Source organism: Panthera tigris, chromosome D3, assembly GCF_018350195.1.
Source record: "Panthera tigris isolate Pti1 chromosome D3, P.tigris_Pti1_mat1.1, whole genome shotgun sequence".
Lineage (NCBI taxonomy): Eukaryota > Metazoa > Chordata > Mammalia > Carnivora > Felidae > Panthera > Panthera tigris.
In genome coordinates this window covers 46,795,004-46,812,996 of record NC_056671.1, presented here as the reverse complement: position 1 = coordinate 46,812,996, position 17,993 = coordinate 46,795,004, and the positions used below count along the sequence as shown (strand labels likewise).

Below are 17,993 nucleotides of genomic sequence, written 5' to 3'. Positions count from 1 at the left end.
CTCATCTGATAAGCCTCTCCTCCCAACTTTCAAATCTAAGACTCCATGATAAATCAAAATGCGAGGGGCTGTGGGAAATAAAATCATCATCTTGGATTTTAAATTAAATATTGTTAAAATGAACCATTGTAAATTTAAATACAGATATTCCCCCATTTTCCAAAAGTTTGTGTTATGCCACTGCACTTTTACAAAAGATCTACATTAGCTGTTTTCACTAACCAAAAGAAACCTGAAGAGAATTTTCACTTTTACAAGAACTGCCATTACTGTACCAAATGTAGGTCTTTCATAAAGTGAAGCAGTGTAACTTGAACATTCAGAAAGCTGGGGATATTCTTTCTTTATGCCATTTTGAGAGGTTTAATAGGAATGCTCCACTTTTAGATGGTGGGGAAAAACCTGTACTACAAAAAAAAAAAAAAAAATGTTAATCCCTTTCCTTAAGGGATTACTCTTAAACAACATTTATTATTATGTTCCGGGTATTTTTAAATCCATCATTCACCTTTTGCTTGATTAACATAATTATTTTCACAGATTTAAAATACTCATATGCAAAATATTTCATCAAAAATAAGGTATGATAAGCAAATTAATCTACAACTAACTAATCACCAAATCCTAGTCAATATTCTTTTTTTTAAAGAGTTTATTTATTTTGAAAGGGGGAGGGAGGGAGGGAGGGAGATGGGGGGGGAGAGAGAGAGAGGGAAGGAGGGAGAGAAGAATGGAGGGAGACAGGGGGAGGGGGAGAGAGAGACAGTATCCCAAGTAGCCTCCATGCTGCCAGTACAGAGCCCAACATGGGGCTCAAACTCTTGAACCGTGACATAACGACCTGAGCCCAAACCAAGGGTTGGATGCTTAACCGACTGAGCCATCCAGGTGCCCCAGTCTATATTCTTAAGTATTTCTTTAACCGATCATTCTTCTCCATCCATTCTTGTTGCCTTCCTAAAAAGGCTTCCACCATCTCCCTCCTCCTCAAACTCTTCACAGCCCATCTCTCACACTGCAATACAAATCTGATTACATCACTACTCTGTGTAGAACACTTAGAGCCTACAACATAATGCCCACACTTCTTTCCCAACTTACGACTTCTTTATTCTTATCCTTACCTAATTTATATACCTGGCATCTTAAACTATTTGCTAAATTCTGAAGATGCCAGGTTGCTTCACACCTACATGATTTTGCTCATGCAGTCCCTTCTACCAGAAAACCTCTCCCCACTTGATTACCTCGCAAACACCATGCTCCAAGGTCTCCTTCACAATGGAAACCTTCTTTACAACTCTATCCACATGCCCAGAGATAGTCTGTTGCTAAAACCTCTTAAAAAAAAGCTAGTACAGCACTTGGTCCAAACCTCTCAGTAATTACATCATTATATCATACTGGTACACATTTATCTTCATTTTTAAATTCCAAACTCCTAACAAAGTACCAGCATATAGGAAATACTCAATAAATTCTTACGGGAAAAACTGTTAGTTTTCTGACTTCTGCTTTCCTACCTAAGAGGAAACAAACCATGGCTCATCCTCTTGTCTAGGCAAAAATCACATTTTACATACAAAATAATGTTAATGTAAAAATCTTCATAGTGATATAATATTTAGAATATAATGAAACTATAAAATTAAAAACTATATTCATACATTTACTAATTTTCAAAATTAATAATATTTTTCAATTTGCTGCCCCCTGCTGGATTTATGGAAAAATATTAAAGGCTGTCACAAAACTTTTTAAGAGTGTTCTAAAAAGTGCTCTTTTAGGGGCGGCTGGGTGGCTTGGTCGGTTAAGCGTCTGACTTCGGCTCAGGTCATGATCTCACACTCCGTGAGTTCGAGCCCCGCGTCGGGCTCTGTGCTGATGGCTCAGAGCCTGGAGCCTGTTTCAGATTCTGTGTCTCCCTCTCTCTCTGCCCCTCCCCTGTTCATGCTCTGTCTCTCTCCATCTCAAAAATAAATAAACGTTAAAAAAAAAAAATTAAAAAAAAAAAAAGTGCTCATTTAAAAAAGTTTTTTTTTAACGTTTATTTTTGAGACAGAGAGAGACAGAGCATGAACGGGGGAGGGTCACAGAGAGGGAGACACAGAATCTGAAACAGGCTCCAGGCTCTGAGCCATCAGCACAGAGCCCGACGCGGGGCTCGAACACACGGACTGCAAGATCATGACCTGAGCCGAAGTCGGCCGCTCAACCGACTGAGCCACCCAGGCGCCCCAAGAGTGCTCTTTTTAAAAGAGTGTTTATTTTTACTCACACCACCTGTGTGAAAACAATACCATTGGACCAGGATTATTCAAGCCCTTTTTAATAAGCAAGACAGTATAAACCACAATTCTATCTTTAGAACAAACTGCTTTATAATCTCTGACCTTTCCTAATTCCCAAATAGCTCAACTGAACCAGTTAGGGAGAACACCAAATTGTGTCCTATGGGAAGGGATCTATCTCTTAGTAAAAGAGGGGCTTTTGGATAGAAAAAAGGCAGATGGGAAGCCATTTCTGAGTACATGACATTGTGGATAGGTAGGAGAAAAATCTAACTTACGAACATTAGTATGATAGAACCCAAATATGGGAAGGTTTTCAAGAAAGAGGTACTTCAACACCAGCATAAGTTACAGATGTCATGTAAGATAAGAACTAAGAAAATAACCACAAGATGTATAATTACAACATCACTGGTGAACAAATTTGCAGTATATTTATTCTACTCTAAGGGAGAAGATAAAATGGTAAATAAACATAAATAAAGGATTACAGAAACAAGTTTCTTGGGGGCGTAAAGTTGGAATGACCAGTAAGGTTAGAGAAAGTTATCAGAAAACATTTAATTGAGGAAATAAATAATACTTATATGCTGAGGAATATCTAATGGGGTCATCCTTTATTGATACGTCCAGTTCTTGGTTACTTCCAGGGTCAAGTGTAAACCTGGGACTCAAGGAAGACCATACTTCTCCAGGAAGGAATGAACAGAAGCAATTCCATAAAGACTTACCACATTTTAATTAAATATTTTAGGAGGAAAAGGAACCTGGCCGAGATCCCAGGGATACACTGTACCAAAAAGGGTGGCCACCTAGAACATATAAGACAATCCTTACCAGTTTCTGGATTACAGTAAAACTGATTCTAAAACATTGTTTATTTTACGAAATTAACATCTTACTAAAATTAATCTAAATCACAGTCATCTTCCCTGGACTACTGCATTAGCCTCCTAACGTATCTATTCTTGCTCCCTTCCAATCAGCTCTCCACACAGAAACAGATTGGTGTTTTCAAAGTCAGAATCTTATCAACGACATCACACCACTTGAAAACCTCTGCTTTCCACGGGTCTTAACAACAAAGACAACAATCCTTCACATGGCCTCCAAGACTGTGCATGACCTCCCCGGCCTACCTCACCAGGTCACTGTCCCAGCATCCTCCCTCCTCTCCCCTCCCCTCTCTTCCCCCTTCATACCACCAACTTTATGTCTCGACAAGCTCCTTGACACAGAGCCTTTGCACATGTTGTGCCATTCGCTAGTTATCTTCACTTCAGTAATTCAGCTCTGAAGTCAAACAAGCCATCCTTGACTAGGTCATATCTTGTTTCAAATTCATTTAGTACTGCACATTAATATCTTTCTTTTACAGAACTTATCAGAGCTGCAGTTTTACCTTCATTTTACAATGTCATGAGTGGTATCTCAATCAGTAAGTTCTAAATGCCATGAAAACAGAGACCATTTTTGTTTTTACTATGTGTACCTATGACCTAGTACAGTGCCTGTCTTGTAGTATTTCTTGAATGAATGAAACAGTGAAGAATACAGTGTCAATAGACTCTCAGTTTTATGACCTAATACAAGATTCTGCTGTAACCAGTTTCATTCAACATAGCCTGTGAAAGTATTAAAACAAGAACTGTATCTTTGGGTTTACTTTCACAATCTGGTATTTTTACGGCTATTAGCTCTAAGTCGTTACTGTTTTTTGTTTTTGTTTTATCTAAGTAGAAATCATATCAAGTGTATATATAAAATTATATAACCAGTCTTTCAAAGACTCTTCAAATGCATCCTTTATGTTAAGGAAAGGCAGCTTAACAAAAACTTTAGAAAATGCCCTAACATATCAGTGGCAACAAAAGCCCACAATAAAATCACAAGTAGAATTTTTTTTTAAATCATTTGCTACTTACATATATATTTCCTCAAGGCTATTTGATAAATCTGCACGTTCTTGTCCTTTAAGCCAAGGAGCACTAAGATTAAATAAAACACAATGAAGAAGACTATTCAAGGATTGTGTTTATATTTCAAACAGAAATTACTGATTAAATTACAAATTATTTGATAACTTTTAAAAATTACCTACTTTCATTAAAATGTTATATTGTACAAATCTATACAGTTCCAAAATGCTTTCATTGGCATTAACTTATTGTGTCCTCCCAGGAAACCTTGATGAAGGCAATCCCAATATTATTCAATTAAAATATAGTTTAAAAAACAGAGGTGAGGGGCGCCTGGGTGGCTCAGTCGGTTGGGCGTCCGACTTCAGCTCAGGTCACGATCTCACAGTTCGTGAGTTCGAGCCCTACGTCGGGCTCTGTGCTGACAGCTCAGAGCCTGGAGCCTGCTTCACATTCTGTGTCTCCCTCTCTTTCTGCCCCTTCCCTGCTCATGCTGTGTCTCTCTCTGTCTCAAAAATAAATAAACATTAAAAAAAATTTTTTGTTTTTAAAAAAACAGAGGTGAGTTCATAGGATATCATGAACCTGTCCAGGTTTACGTAAATGGCAGAACAAGTTCGAGAATCCAAATTTCCAGATTCACAGTATCTGCGACACTGTTAGGAATTGCCAATTTTTTTTTTTTCTAAAAAGTGTCTCAAAAACAACTTTAACAAATAGAGTGGTTGCCACGTGACTGCAAAAATATATATCAACTTTTCCTGAAAAGGGCATTTATGTTTATAGGCATTCTAAAATTATATCTCTCATTTTCAATAAATAAAAATTAACAGAACCATTATTATCAAATTTTATTTCTGTTTTAAAACACATACAAAAAATTATCCCACTGGTAGGTAAAAATTTTAATGACAATTTAATGGAATTCTCTTCACACAAGTTTATACATCTTAGGAGGTCAAGTGGGCAAAGCTGATCAAAGATCATTTGCAATCAACAGGTCATGACTAAGATTAAGCTTAGGCTGCTAAGAAGATGGTTCCTCCACAACAAGGCGCAGAGAGAAGCTCCAGAAGCACCAAGCATGGGTAATTCCCAGAGGGCAAGCAGTCTTAGGCAGAAGCTTGCCAAGGAACTATGGCTAGGTCAGCAGAACCAGATTAGGAGAAACTAAACCACCAGATTGTCTAAAGAGAAAGATTTCTCTCTCTATCTCTAAATACAATTCAGTAGCTGTTTTATCCCTATGAACGCTGTGATTCTCTTTTACACTAAATACATTCTGCAATGTGTTTTTTATATAATTTAAATTTTTTTATTTAAATGCTCTATACAAAGTCCAAAAGGTGTTCTTTTCAAGTACTTTTTTATTTTTTTAAAAATGTTTATGTATTTTTATTTTTGAGAGAGAGACAGTGTGAGCAGGGGAGGGGCAGAGAAAGAGAGAGAAAGACACACATACAGAATCTGAGCTGTTAGCACAGAGCCTGACTCGGCGCTCAAACCCACAAACCATGAGATCATGACCTGAGCCGAAGTCGGATGCTTAACCAACTGAGCCACCCAGACACCCCCAAATAAATAAACTTTTAAAACAGGGGTGCCTGGATGGCTCAGTTGGTTAAGCAATAGACTTTGGCTCAGGTCAGAATCTCAAGGCTTGTGGGTGTGAGCCCCACATCCGGCTCTGTGCTGACAGCTCAGGGCCGGGAACCTGCTTCAGATTCTGTGTCTCCCTTTCTCTCTGCCCCTCCCTTGCTCACACTCTGTCTCCCTCTCTCTCAAAAATGAATAAACATTACCAAAAGGTAAGTTTCTTTATTGTGAAAGAGAGAGCATGCAACCATGAGCAGGGGGAGTGGGAGTGGGAGAGGGAGAGGGAGGGAGAGAGGGAGAGAGAGAGGGAGGGAGGGAGGGAGGGAGGGAGGGAGACTCATAAGCAGGCTCTGTGCTGCCAGCACAGAGCCCAACATGAGGCTTGAGCCCACGAACTGTGGGATCATGACCAGAGCCGAAATCAAGAGTCGGACGCTTAACCAACTGAACCACCCAGGTGCCCCCAAAAGGTGTTCTTAACTTCCATATGTATTTTCCTAAGAAAGGTATTTTATATAAACACAAAGCACAATATAGAGAAATAATCTTTAAAAAGTATAATCTTTTTGTAAGAATATAAACATAGAAATATAGCTTACTTCAGTTGATAAATAGGTGGAGCTGTACCTGGGTATTCATTTGGTAGCATCACCTGTAAAGCAGTTTAAAAATAAATCTGTTTATACTTCATCATGACTCAAAATTAACAATATTTATAAAGCTAGTCACTGGACAAATTTCCTACTTGCCAAACTAAACTCAAAACCGTTATTTTGTTCAATCTCAGGAGAGAAATGCCTCCTCATATTTATACTTAAAGTATTTTGTTAATGATAATGCCAATTTTTTAAGGAGCACATTATTTACAGAGAAGGTATACAAGCAATGAAAGTTAGGAAATAAGAGTGGGGAAGACAAAGATGAAAAGAAAACTGAAACAGGGGCATTAAACCCTAACCTCAAGTGAAAAGGGTGGCACTATAACTTGTTCCAGGTATTTTTCTGAAGAAATATTAAAAAAAATCCTATTAAATACTGGTAAACACATTAAATAACTAACCCTTTACAGAGACCCATACACCTTTGTTCCCAGATCAGTATTGTTATAAAAACAAACACTGACAAAAACCTTTATGTTGAAAATACAGGCAGTCACCAAAGAATAAGCATTAATACAGAAAGCTATACTGATCTTGTCACTTTTTATCTTAACCACACTGACTCTCAGTTAATAAAGAAACAAGTATCTGTTTTATAAAGCCTTTTAAATTACTAACCTATTCTTCCTCTTAAAGGTTAGCCATCCTTCCAGGTTTAAACCCTCTCCTATTAAATGAACAGAACAATGAAAGGAAGTGAAACTCAAGTCTGTCAAAGGTACACTGAGAATATCTAATTAAAATAACTGGGATAGGAAAGATTGAGACTATCAGTTAAAGCGTGTCTTGAGTGATCAGAGATTTCATTACCCTGGTGCTTACTCAATTGTTAACAAAAGCTAACAAGAAAACAGACAATTTAGAAGTCACACAACAGTCATTTAGAGGAATACAGTATTAGTCAATCATACAGTCACTGTTGTAACTGGAAAATGGCTATAGAGAAGGAGGGAAAAATACCTGCAAGCAAAGTGTCCACTTGGGGTCATCTATATCGTCGCTAATTCTAATACAAAATATTTTGGCACAGTCATCAATGACACACCATTCCTCGCCATAGATAGCTGCCATTGCTTCAATTTCCTCATTCTGTAAGAAGTTGATGGGAGGAAAAAAAGTCAACGAATGTACATGCCCTAAAAGCCTGAATTTTCCTTCCTCTCTTATAAAGTATTTTTATTTAACATTACTAGCCTTTATAAAGGATCCCTGAAGGAACACTGCCAAAAGGTCTTAGCAGCAGGTCACCATGTTCTACTCTGTAAGTGGTTGCCAGACAAGGACTAGGACCAGGCTTGCTGCAACATCACTGGGTTTTTGGCCACTAGTGAGCCAAGATATATCCAATACCCTACAGCATGATTTACAAGTGGAAAGATGAACACACATCCTCTGCTTCACCTTTTCTTAGGTACCACGTAATCCTCACTTCCACTCCCCAGTATCCTTGCTATATACTAGCCATATAGTCCTACTTAATACCTCCATTGTTTCTTTTGGATTTAGGCACAGGTATGGGTGGTTGTTTCGTTGTTTTTTTTTTGGTAATCGTATCCTAAAAACATTTCGGAAATTATTCTTTGGTTTGGGGTTAAAAAAGAAAAATAACAGGATCTAAAGGTGAAAAGGGGAAGCAAAGTATGCAATCTTGTATGCATCTCATTTTGGCCTCACAGCCCAGATGGAAAAGCTTTTAAGAGTACCCACGTGAGCCACGCACTAGGGAAAGCTCACTATCAAGAGGAGTAAGATCCAGCGGGCCCTCAAGGAACTCCAGGGTTTGTGTTATTATTGCCCATTTTGCAAAGGCAGAAACTGGAGATAAGTGGCTTGTCCAAGGTGACCCGGCGGCGACAGGGCAGAAAGCAGAACCCGGATTTCTGTCGCCGGCCCGGAGCTGCTCCGTCGCGTGCTGATGGTTGACGACGACACCGTCGGAGGCAGGCCGAGCCCGCCGACGCCCGGGAGCGGCTGGCCGGAGGGCGATCGGCGGAGAACGGGCTCCAAGAAAATGGAACGCGGTGCAGCAAACGGCGCGCCTGGAGGCCCGGACGGTGCCGGCGGGAATGGGGGCGGCCCCGGGCAGAGGGCCTCTCGGCGGAGGAGGCCCGGGACGGCGAGGCGAGGCCGAGCCGAGCCTGGAGGTCGGCGCCCCGGCGGGCCCTCACCTGCCTCTGGTCGCTCCCTGCGTCCCCCTCAGCCATGTGGCCCCGGGAGCAGACAGGCGGCCGCCGCCGGCCCAGGTCCGGAATGCGGGGGCGGGGCGCTGCGGCGGCGAGCGGAGTACCGGCTGCGGCGAGGCCGACCCGGAACCGCAACCCGGGGCGCGCCGCGCAGCCCGCATCTGCTTCCGGGTTGTGGGCCAGGTGATGTGAGGGGCTCTCAGCACCCGAGGTTCCTCTCCCTGGTCCTGTGCCCGCCTTCTTTCTGCCCCTTAGCGGCGCCCGGGGAAGCCGTCCCGCTAGAGAGACGGCTGGAGGGCTTCTGGGCTCCGTGTCCTGGAAACGCCGGGGCTGGGGGCTTCAGGTCGCCCACTGCGGCCGCGGTATACCCCGGAGCCCCCGGGAAACGTTGGGGCGTCGGGCTTACCGCCACGGCCCAGGGAGGAATTCGACCGCAGTCTGCAGCCCAGACTCGTCTTTGCATTTCCAGGCAGGGGTTGTTTTGTTTTGTTTTGTTTTCTGGATTTTTAAAAACGTGTTTTAAGGTATTTTGTTTAATCTGGGCAAGGATGTGTTTTATTTTCCAAAAACAAGCGAGGAGAGAGCAGGCGGCATTTCGAAAGCGTGCAGGAAAACTTACCCACCCAACTGTTGTATTGTGATAGCTTTTTGGGGTTTTGTTGGTTGGTTGGTTCGTTGGTTGTTTTGGCGTTCTTGGACATTTTGCCTAAAAGCACCTTTTGTACAAGACACTAGTTATGCCAGCCAATGCAATGGTCATTGTTTCATTACCCAAAACATTTGAATCAATTTGCTTCAGTTAGTCTCCACTCCACCCCACCCCTCCAACACCTACTTTGCAATACATTGGTTGTGAATTATATGGATATCGTAATCAAGGCACATAATAACTTATTCAACTGGGATTTTGTCCCCTCTTCACTTTCTTCACGCGCACAGACAAAACCTCAAAATATTACATCCTTCCTCTCTTTTGTCTTAATTATGGGCGTGTTTTAATTACCCCATAAAACTTATCTGAGTTAAGAGTGCACCACTTAAATACTTGTAAAGAAGTCTGCTTAAATTACTTTGAGAGGATCTTACTGAGCCTTGTGGATTTATTAATTCAGATATTTATTAGGCTCTTGTGCTAAGCTTTAGAGATGCATTTTCAGACGTAATGCATTGCCTTTAAGGAGCTAAGATGGGGAGCAACAAAAGTAATTAAGATTAAAATGGACTAGAATTGTGTCTTGTTGTGTTAGTAGCACCAAAAAAGGCCGTCCAACCAATGTGTTTGTTTGTTTTTTAAGAGAGAGACAGAGCTTGGGGGGGGGGGGGGGGGAGTCAGAGAGAGAGTGGGAGACACAGAATCCCAGGCAGGCTTCAGACTCTGAGCTGTCAGCACAGAGCCCAACCCAGGGCTGGAACCCACAAACTGCGAGACCATGACCTAAGTCGAAGTGGGAGACTTAACCAACTGAGTCACCCAGATATCCCCGTCCATCCAAATTTTACTGGGCTTCTTGTTCCAGAGAATGCTTGCACTGACTTATAGAAGAACAGGTAGAGGTTAGCTAATTGAAGAAGGGGAGGGTAGTTGTTTCACATGGTGAGAAAAATACTGGCAGAAAAATTGTGGCCCATGTAGGAAATTTTCATGCAGTTCATTGCCTCTGACATCATAGCTGTTAACCTCCTCTTGTCACATGGCTTGCATGTGGCTTTCTGATTGTCTCCATAAGTTTGCAGCTGTGCATTCATTTTGGTTCCAACAGAGTGCTTGGAGGGCTTTAGCCCTCAGTAATGTCAATCACATTTCCTCCCTCTATTTGGTTTGGACAGTGTGTTTTTCTTCATCTTGAGCTAAAACAGTTTCTAGCCCCTCCTTCCAACCAAGTTGGGCCCCAAAGTCCATGGTACTGCCAGTTTATCATGGTATTTCTCTACTAGGCAAGGAATTTGCCTGGAAGTGCTATGGGGTTTGGCCACCATGCATCTCCAGGTTGCTTGAAACTTTCTGCAGTTAGCATCCTAATACTACCTAGATGTCCATCTATTGTTAAACAGCTTTCTTCCTTCACTCTGAACTCTTCCTTCATTGATCTCTTCACATTTCTTACAGCTTCTATTGCATAAAATAGTGATTTTCACAGTTAAAAAAAAAAAAGCCATGGGGGGGGGGGGGTTGGCCTGGGTGGCTCAGTTGGTAAGTCAAGCATCTGGCTGTTGATTTTGACTTAGGTCATGATCTCACAGTTTGTGAGTTTGAGCCCCACATCAGGCTCCATGCTGATAACAGAGCCTGCTTGGGATTCTCTCTCTACCGCTCTCCTCCTCGTGTTCTCTCTCTCTCTCAAAATAAATAAATTAAAAAACAAAACATAGAATCCTTCCTTCAATGAAAGCTTGTGTAAAACAGATTAGATCGTTCTGGCTGAAATAGTGGTGATGGTCCTGAAGTCCAAATTACCAACAACCTTCCCTCCCCCCACCCCCCCACAGAGGCCCCTCCTAGACTTTAAGCCCAAATTTGAAAACTACCGTGTTAAAATATAACAAAACAATGCACAGCACAACTTGAAAGTCTAAACAAAGCACACTATATGCAGTTTATTTTACATAATACCTCTTTTCTTACCATATATCACAGAAGCCCAGTCTATTTTACCTTCTACAGATTACACCCATGATTTTCTAGTAGAGTTGACACTTGCACAACATGGGTTTGAACTGCAGGGGTCCACTTACATGTGGACTTTTTTGGACAAATACAATCAATACTGTAAATGTATTTTTCATGATTTTCATAATATTGTCTGTAGCTTATTTCACTGTAAGACTACAGTATGTAATGCATTTATGAAATATGTTATTGACTGTTTATGTTATCGGTAAGACTTCCTGTCAACAGTAGGCTATTAGGAGTTAAGTTTTTGGGAAGTCAAGTTACGTGTGGATTTTTTACTGCACAGGGGTTCGGCATCCCTAACCCCCACGTTGTTTAAGGCCAGCTGTAATTCCTATTTCTTCTTAGCTACAGCCTTTAATTTTTCTTTTGAGCTCAGATTCTGAACAGAAATGATTCTTTGCCAAAAGGAACAAAACAAAACCCTCTCTAATGCACTCAATGCTTATGTGTCAGATACAGAGAACCCCAAACTTAGACATGCAAAGAGCACTTTGGAAGAGAAGGAAAGAAATAGTTACTGAAGTAACAAGTATAGCAAACAACCAACCTGTTTTGTAAAACACCTTGGGAAAAAAAGCAAAACTTTATTGACAACTTAGTTGAAAAGATTTTACCTAACACGAACTTTGAGCAGTTGCCTAAGCAGAGGCTGAGAATGGTTTGCAGACAGTAACATAGATTTGGATCCAAGAGGGGTCTCTAAGCCAGATTCTTCTGATTTCCATATCAGTTTACCCAAAATGTTGGTTACTGGATGTCTTCTTCAAACTCAGTATGTTCAAAACCAAACTCAGTTATCTTTCTCCCTAAACCTCTTGTCATCCTCCTGTCTTCCCCAGTTCAGGAATTGGCAACCGCTGCACCTCTGGGTCGATAATTAATTGCCCAAGCATGAGCCCTGGGAGACATGCTGCACCCCTGTCTTTCACTGCTTTCACACCCAAACAGCAAGTTTGATGATTTGGATTCCTGTATCCCTTATGTTCCTCATATCCTCCTCCCTTTTCTTTTGGATTCCACCTGGACGCTCTTCAAGTTATCCTCCTCACATCTGCCAGAGTAATCATTCACAATGTTAGAGTCTGATCATGTCTTTTTTCTTCCTTGAAATCCTTCACTTGCTGCCCATAGCTTTTGTGATGATGCTTCAGCACCTTAACACACAAGGAATGTTGATGGTGACCTCTCTATGTCCCACTTTTCTAGTGAGACCAAACTAACTTATTTAAGCTTCCTTTGATGAAAGAATTACATGGCTTAAAAAAAAAAGTATGAAAACTGCTTTCTAACACAGTAAACACTGTATAGAATTAAGATATACACGGGCGCCTGGGTGGCTCAGTTGGTTAAGCGTCCGACTTCGGCTCAGGTCACGATCTCGCGGTATGTGAGTTCGAGCCCTGCATCGGGCTCTGTGCTGACTGCTCAGAGCCTGGAGCCCGTTTCAGATTCTGTGTCTCCCTCTCTCTCTGACCCTCCCCCGTTCATGCTCTGTCTCTCTCTGTCTCAAAAATAAATAAATGTTAAAAAAAATTTTTTTTGAAAAAAAAAAAAAAGATATACAAAGAGGCCAGGGACCAGAGTGAAGGAAGAGAGCAGATGTGTTTAACAATATGTGTCTGGCTGCTTGCTGTTAGTGTGATAACTGCAGAAGGCTTCAGGTGACCTAGTGGAGGCACAGGTGGCCAGATCCCATGGACTTCTCAGCAAGAAAGATGGGGTGACTGGCTGCACCAGAGCTTCTATGTCAGATAGACTTGAGAGTGCAATATGGTTGATAGGAGATGCTTGCAATTTTTTGCTTAAGATTAAGAAACGGGTGCCTGGCTGGTTCAGTTGGTACAGCATGCAACTCTCGATCTCAGTGTCCTGAGTTCAAGCTCCACATTGGGCATGGAGCCTACTTAGGAAAAAAAAAAAAAAAAGATTAAGAAACATAAACTTTCTGAATCAAATAATTGGAGGAGAGAAGGGATGTTGTGGAGATCACAAAGGGTCAAAGCCCTCCCTTCATAGCAAAAATGAATGCATATAGATATAGAGATGATATAGAGATGACCATTAGCAGGTTTTGCAAGCAGTGTGACAAGATGAGATTGACAGCTGTGATATTAGAGGCAAGAATGAGTTATGTGAATGGGGGAAAAAACAACAACCCTAACCTGGAAGGGTATACATCTGACTATGACAGAGATGACTGTTACATCAGGTGAGGAGTTAATCCTGTGAAGCGTTCTCCATAAACATAGATAGTTTAAATAGGGCTCTTCCAAACATTCTCTAGGACCATGCTACTCAACGTGAGGTGTGTGGACCAACAGCATCATATTATCTGAGAACCTGTTAGAAATACAGAAATTTAGGTCCCACCCAGACCTATTGAATCTGCATTTTAATAAGATTCTTGGGTGATTTGTATGTACGTCATATTTTGAGGATCTTGTGTGACAACCATGGGGAAGTGCCTCTTAGATATTAAAGAAGACTCCAGCTCCTGTGCTCTGGGATCCATTACTCCATTTACACTGAGGCTATGCTTCCCATGGGCTGTTCTCAACAAAGCAGAGTTACGCAAACTGGCCCGTTCTTAGGAGACAAGACCCCTCTGATGGGGTACTTGGGCTCCAGGGTTCCCCTGAAGGCCTTGCTGAACTTTTCTTAAAATTAGTGCCTTACAACTTTCCTCTGTCCCTCCTTCCATTTCCCCACTCACTCAGGGTCAGATTTGTATCAGTTTGTTGGCTCTCTGAGCCTCTTCAGGTTCCCTTCCTATTTTCTCGCACAGGTATTTCTTCCAATAAATTTCTTGCACATTTAATCTCATTTTGGGGTCTGCCTCTCCAGGATCCAGACCAGCACAAGGTGCTTTAGGGTACACTGTAACTCAGGTGAAGTCTGTCCATGTAGTATTGACTTACAGTAATATCTCATTCTGAAATTTTTTTCTTAAGAAAATATGTCCTTAAAATATTTAAGAAACAAAACACAAGCCATCTTGGCATACTATTAATAATAAGTCTCTCCCTTATTTCTCTGTGCTTATCTTACACTCCCCGTCAATGAAAGCCAATGTGGCAGGCTACAGGCCAACAAATGCTAAGGTTATAGGTTCTGCTTGTGCCATTTATTTGTGTTCTGCCAACAGTTTGACCAAATATGGCCAAGAAAAGTGATAAAGGTACAAAGGAAGATTAACATGCCGGATATTAAAATACAAGTCTTCGGTAGAAGCTTTGTCAAAGAAATAGTCAAGGAAATGGAGTCACGATTAGCAAACAATAGAGGAAGGAAAGAAATCCTTGAATATTGTAATGTCACCATAAGTAATATGCAGCATGGCAAGATTAGCTGGCGGTCACCAGAAACTAATGGTGCCAGGCATTTGCTGACTTCAGGAGATTTGAAGGGAATGGAAAGGTGGCATGTAATGTGCACAGTGGAGCTGTGCAGATCCTGTCAACACCAATCCAAGTCAGCAATCCCATTGCAGAAATAGGAACCCTCCTCTTTGGACGAGGTGTGCAACCACTTCAATTAACCTCTAAGGCAGTGGTTGATTTCCCAGTAACAGCATGTATAAATGTGTAGGCCACAGAAATTTATCCTTCAAGCGGTCAAGGGGGGAAGGTGGTGTGTGGTCAAGTTTATCATTGCTGCGCTAAACACACTTCATCTGTTAATTTTATGTTAGATTTTTCACAGCCCTTCATATTCTAATGTGCAATATAAATCTCTAAGAGTGGATAATAGTTTCAGCTTTTCACAGGGAATTTCTCTAAGGAATCCCTAACTTTCCTTCCTAACTCCCTAAAATCTTGGAACAGTAGCATTATTAGACTGCTCTTTGATAAGTACTACCTCCATTAAGCATCAGTATATCTCATATCCTCCTGGCAATGATAGTTCAGGGTCACATTTATATCTATTGCTGGCCCAGTATTAAGAAGGACCTTATGTGGCAAAAATATTAACTCTGACTTTTTGATTATTTTCAAGAAGCATCTTCTTTTTATTATTATTTTTTTAATTTTATTTTTTATTTTTTAAAATTTACATCTGAATTAGTTAGCATATAGTGCAACAATGATTTCAGGAGTAGATGCCTTAGTGCCCCTTACCCATTTAGTCCATCACCCCTCCCACAACCCCTCTAGTAACCCTCAGTTTGTTCTCCGTATTTATGAGTCTCTTCTGTTTTGTCCCCCTCCCTGTTTTTATATTATTTTTGTTTCCCTTCCCTTATGTTCATCTGTTTTGTCTCTTAAATCCTCATATGAGTGAAGTCCTATGATTTTTGTCTTTCTCTGACTGACTAATTTCACTTAGCAAAATACTCTCCAATGCCATCCACGTAGTTGCAAATGGCAAGATTTCATTCTTTTTGATTGCCAAGTAATACCCCATTGTATATATATACCACATCTTCTTTATCCATTCATCCATCGATGGACATTTGGGCTCTTTCCATACTTTGGCTATTGTTGATAGTGCTGCTATAAACATGGGGTGCATGTGTCCCTTTGAAACAGCACACCTGTATCCCATGGGTAAATGCCTAGTAGTGCAATTGCTAGGTCGTTCTAGGTAGTTCTATTTTTAATTTTTTGAGGAACCTCCATACTGTTTTCCAGAGTGGCTTCACCAGCTTGCATTCCCACCAACAACGCAACAGAGATCCTCTTTCTCCTCATCCTCGTCAACATCTGTTATTGCCTGAGTTGTTAATGTTAGCCATTTTGACAGGTGTAAGGTGGTATCTCATTGTGGTTTTCATTTGTATTTCCCTGGTGATGAGTGATGTTGAGCATTTTTTCATGTGTCTGTTGGCCATCTGGATGTCTTCTTTGGAGAAGTGTCTATTCATCTCTTTTGCCCATTTCTTCACTGGATGATTTGTTTTTTGGGTGTTGAGTTTGGTAAGTTCTTTATAGATTTTGGATACTAACCCTTTAATATGTCATTTGCAAATATCTTCTCCCATTCTGTCGGTTGCCTTTTAGTTTGCTGATTATTTCCTTTGCTGTGCAGAAGCTTTTTATTTTGATGAGGTCCCAGTAGTTCATTTTTGCTTTTGTTTCCCTTGCCTCTGGAGACGTGTTGAGTAAGAAGTTGCTTGGCCAAGATCAAAGAGGTTTTTGCTGCTTTCTCCTCAAGGATTTTGATGAAGAAGCCTCTTCTTAATGAATATATTTCTAGGAGGGATGGCTGCCAGTTCTATTGTTAATTGCTTGTTAAAACCTTGGAAGGAGACAGCCCACAGAGAACAGGGTCCCAAGTTGGAATAGGAATAAAACCATGGCTAAGCCTTCCTCAGCATTATGCACACTGACGCTGCCTTAACCCACACTGCCTCCACATTCTACCTCCTTACCTCTTTACATGGCACCTCATGTAAAGATTTCTTTTTCTCCAAAAGCTTTTCTTTTTTTTCTTTCTTTTTTTTTAATGTTTATTTATTTTTGAGAGAGAGAGAGAGATACAGTGCGAGCAAGAGAGGGGCAGAGAGAGAGAGGGAGACAGAATTCAAAGCAGGCCCCAGGCTTTGAGCTGTCAACACAGAGCCCAACATGGGGCTCGAACTCACAAATAGCAAGATCATGACCTGAGCCAGTCAGACGCTTAATCAATTGAGTCACCCAGGTGCCCCCAAAAGCTTTTCTTGATTAGAAGTAGAATATGAGAATAGGATTAGCTCCCCCCACCCCAAAATCAGTGTTCAAAGGAGATGATGTACTTGAAATTTAAAAATGTTGTTTAGGGGTGCCTGGGTGGCTCAGTCAGTTAAAAGCGTTAGACTTCGGCTCAGGTCATGATCTCAAGGTCAGTGAGTTCAAGCCCCAGATTGGGCTCTGTCCTGACAGCTCAGAGCCTGGAGCCTGCTTCAGATTCTGTGTCTCCCTCTCTCTCTCTCTCTGCCCCTCCCCACCCACGCTCTGACTCTCAAAAATGAATAAATGTTAAAAAAAATTTTTTTAATAAAAATATTGTTTAAAAATACAAGCTGTTTTTTCCTCTGATGGGAATGTTCTCCCAATATTCAGATGACTGTCCCTTTACTTTTCAGTTCTTAGCAGAACAACACTTCATCAAAGACTTCCCTGACCATCCTAACTAAAGAATTGTTCCCTCTCCCTCCTATTGATGCCCGTTAATCAAAGACCACCGGGAACACATTGTAATCCAACAAAGTTGGGCTTATAGATGCCCCTGCCACCAAGTGAGAATGCACATCTTGGCAAAACAGGATGTCTCGAAGAAAGTCTACAGTGGGGCGTGTTAAGGGTTTGGGCTTATATCAAGGAACTGGGATTTACTCTGGATTGGGGGCTGTTAAGAAAGGGGAGTCATTCTGTGATTGCATGTCTTAGCGAATTCTATCTTAGAGGCAGGAGGAGCAGAGTGGGGCTGAAGCTGCAGTCAGTAAAGAAACAGCATTCACTTGTGGTAGCTGGGAGAGGGGCTCTTCAGTCATTTTAGGGGTCTACCCAGTGTAGTTGGTTTTGTCTCTGCTTAGACATGACTATAGGGTAGTCTTTTTGTTGTCAATGTCTCCATCGCAATCCCAGAGTGGTCTTATCTCATGTCGATGTGCCACAAAATTTTTCCGTTCAATGGGAGAACACCACCATCTAGCTCTAAATTCCAGACCAGCTCCCAGAAAACGGGTGATT

General features: G+C 41.3%; 1 protein-coding gene across 4 annotated transcripts in view; it reads right to left on the bottom strand.

Moving 5' to 3' along the window:
• IMPACT (impact RWD domain protein) overlaps positions 1-8,765 on the bottom strand; it is a 30,970-nt gene extending 22,205 nt beyond the window's left edge. The window contains exons 1-4 of one of the 4 annotated variants that reach the window (XM_042962401.1): positions 8,634-8,765; positions 7,426-7,554; positions 6,406-6,458; positions 4,217-4,279 (exon numbers count right to left, since the gene is read on the bottom strand). In XM_042962401.1, coding sequence (XP_042818335.1) covers positions 4,217-4,279; positions 6,406-6,458; positions 7,426-7,554; positions 8,634-8,669 — 281 coding nt within the window. In that variant the 5' untranslated portion in view covers positions 8,670-8,765. Of the gene's footprint in view, positions 1-4,216; positions 4,280-6,405; positions 6,459-7,083; positions 7,122-7,425; positions 7,555-7,947; positions 8,150-8,172; positions 8,195-8,633 lie in introns of those variants that run through there. The other 3 variants (XM_042962403.1, XM_042962402.1, XM_042962404.1) reach the window with 3 other exon arrangements.
• Positions 8,766-17,993: the final 9,228 nt, after the last annotated feature.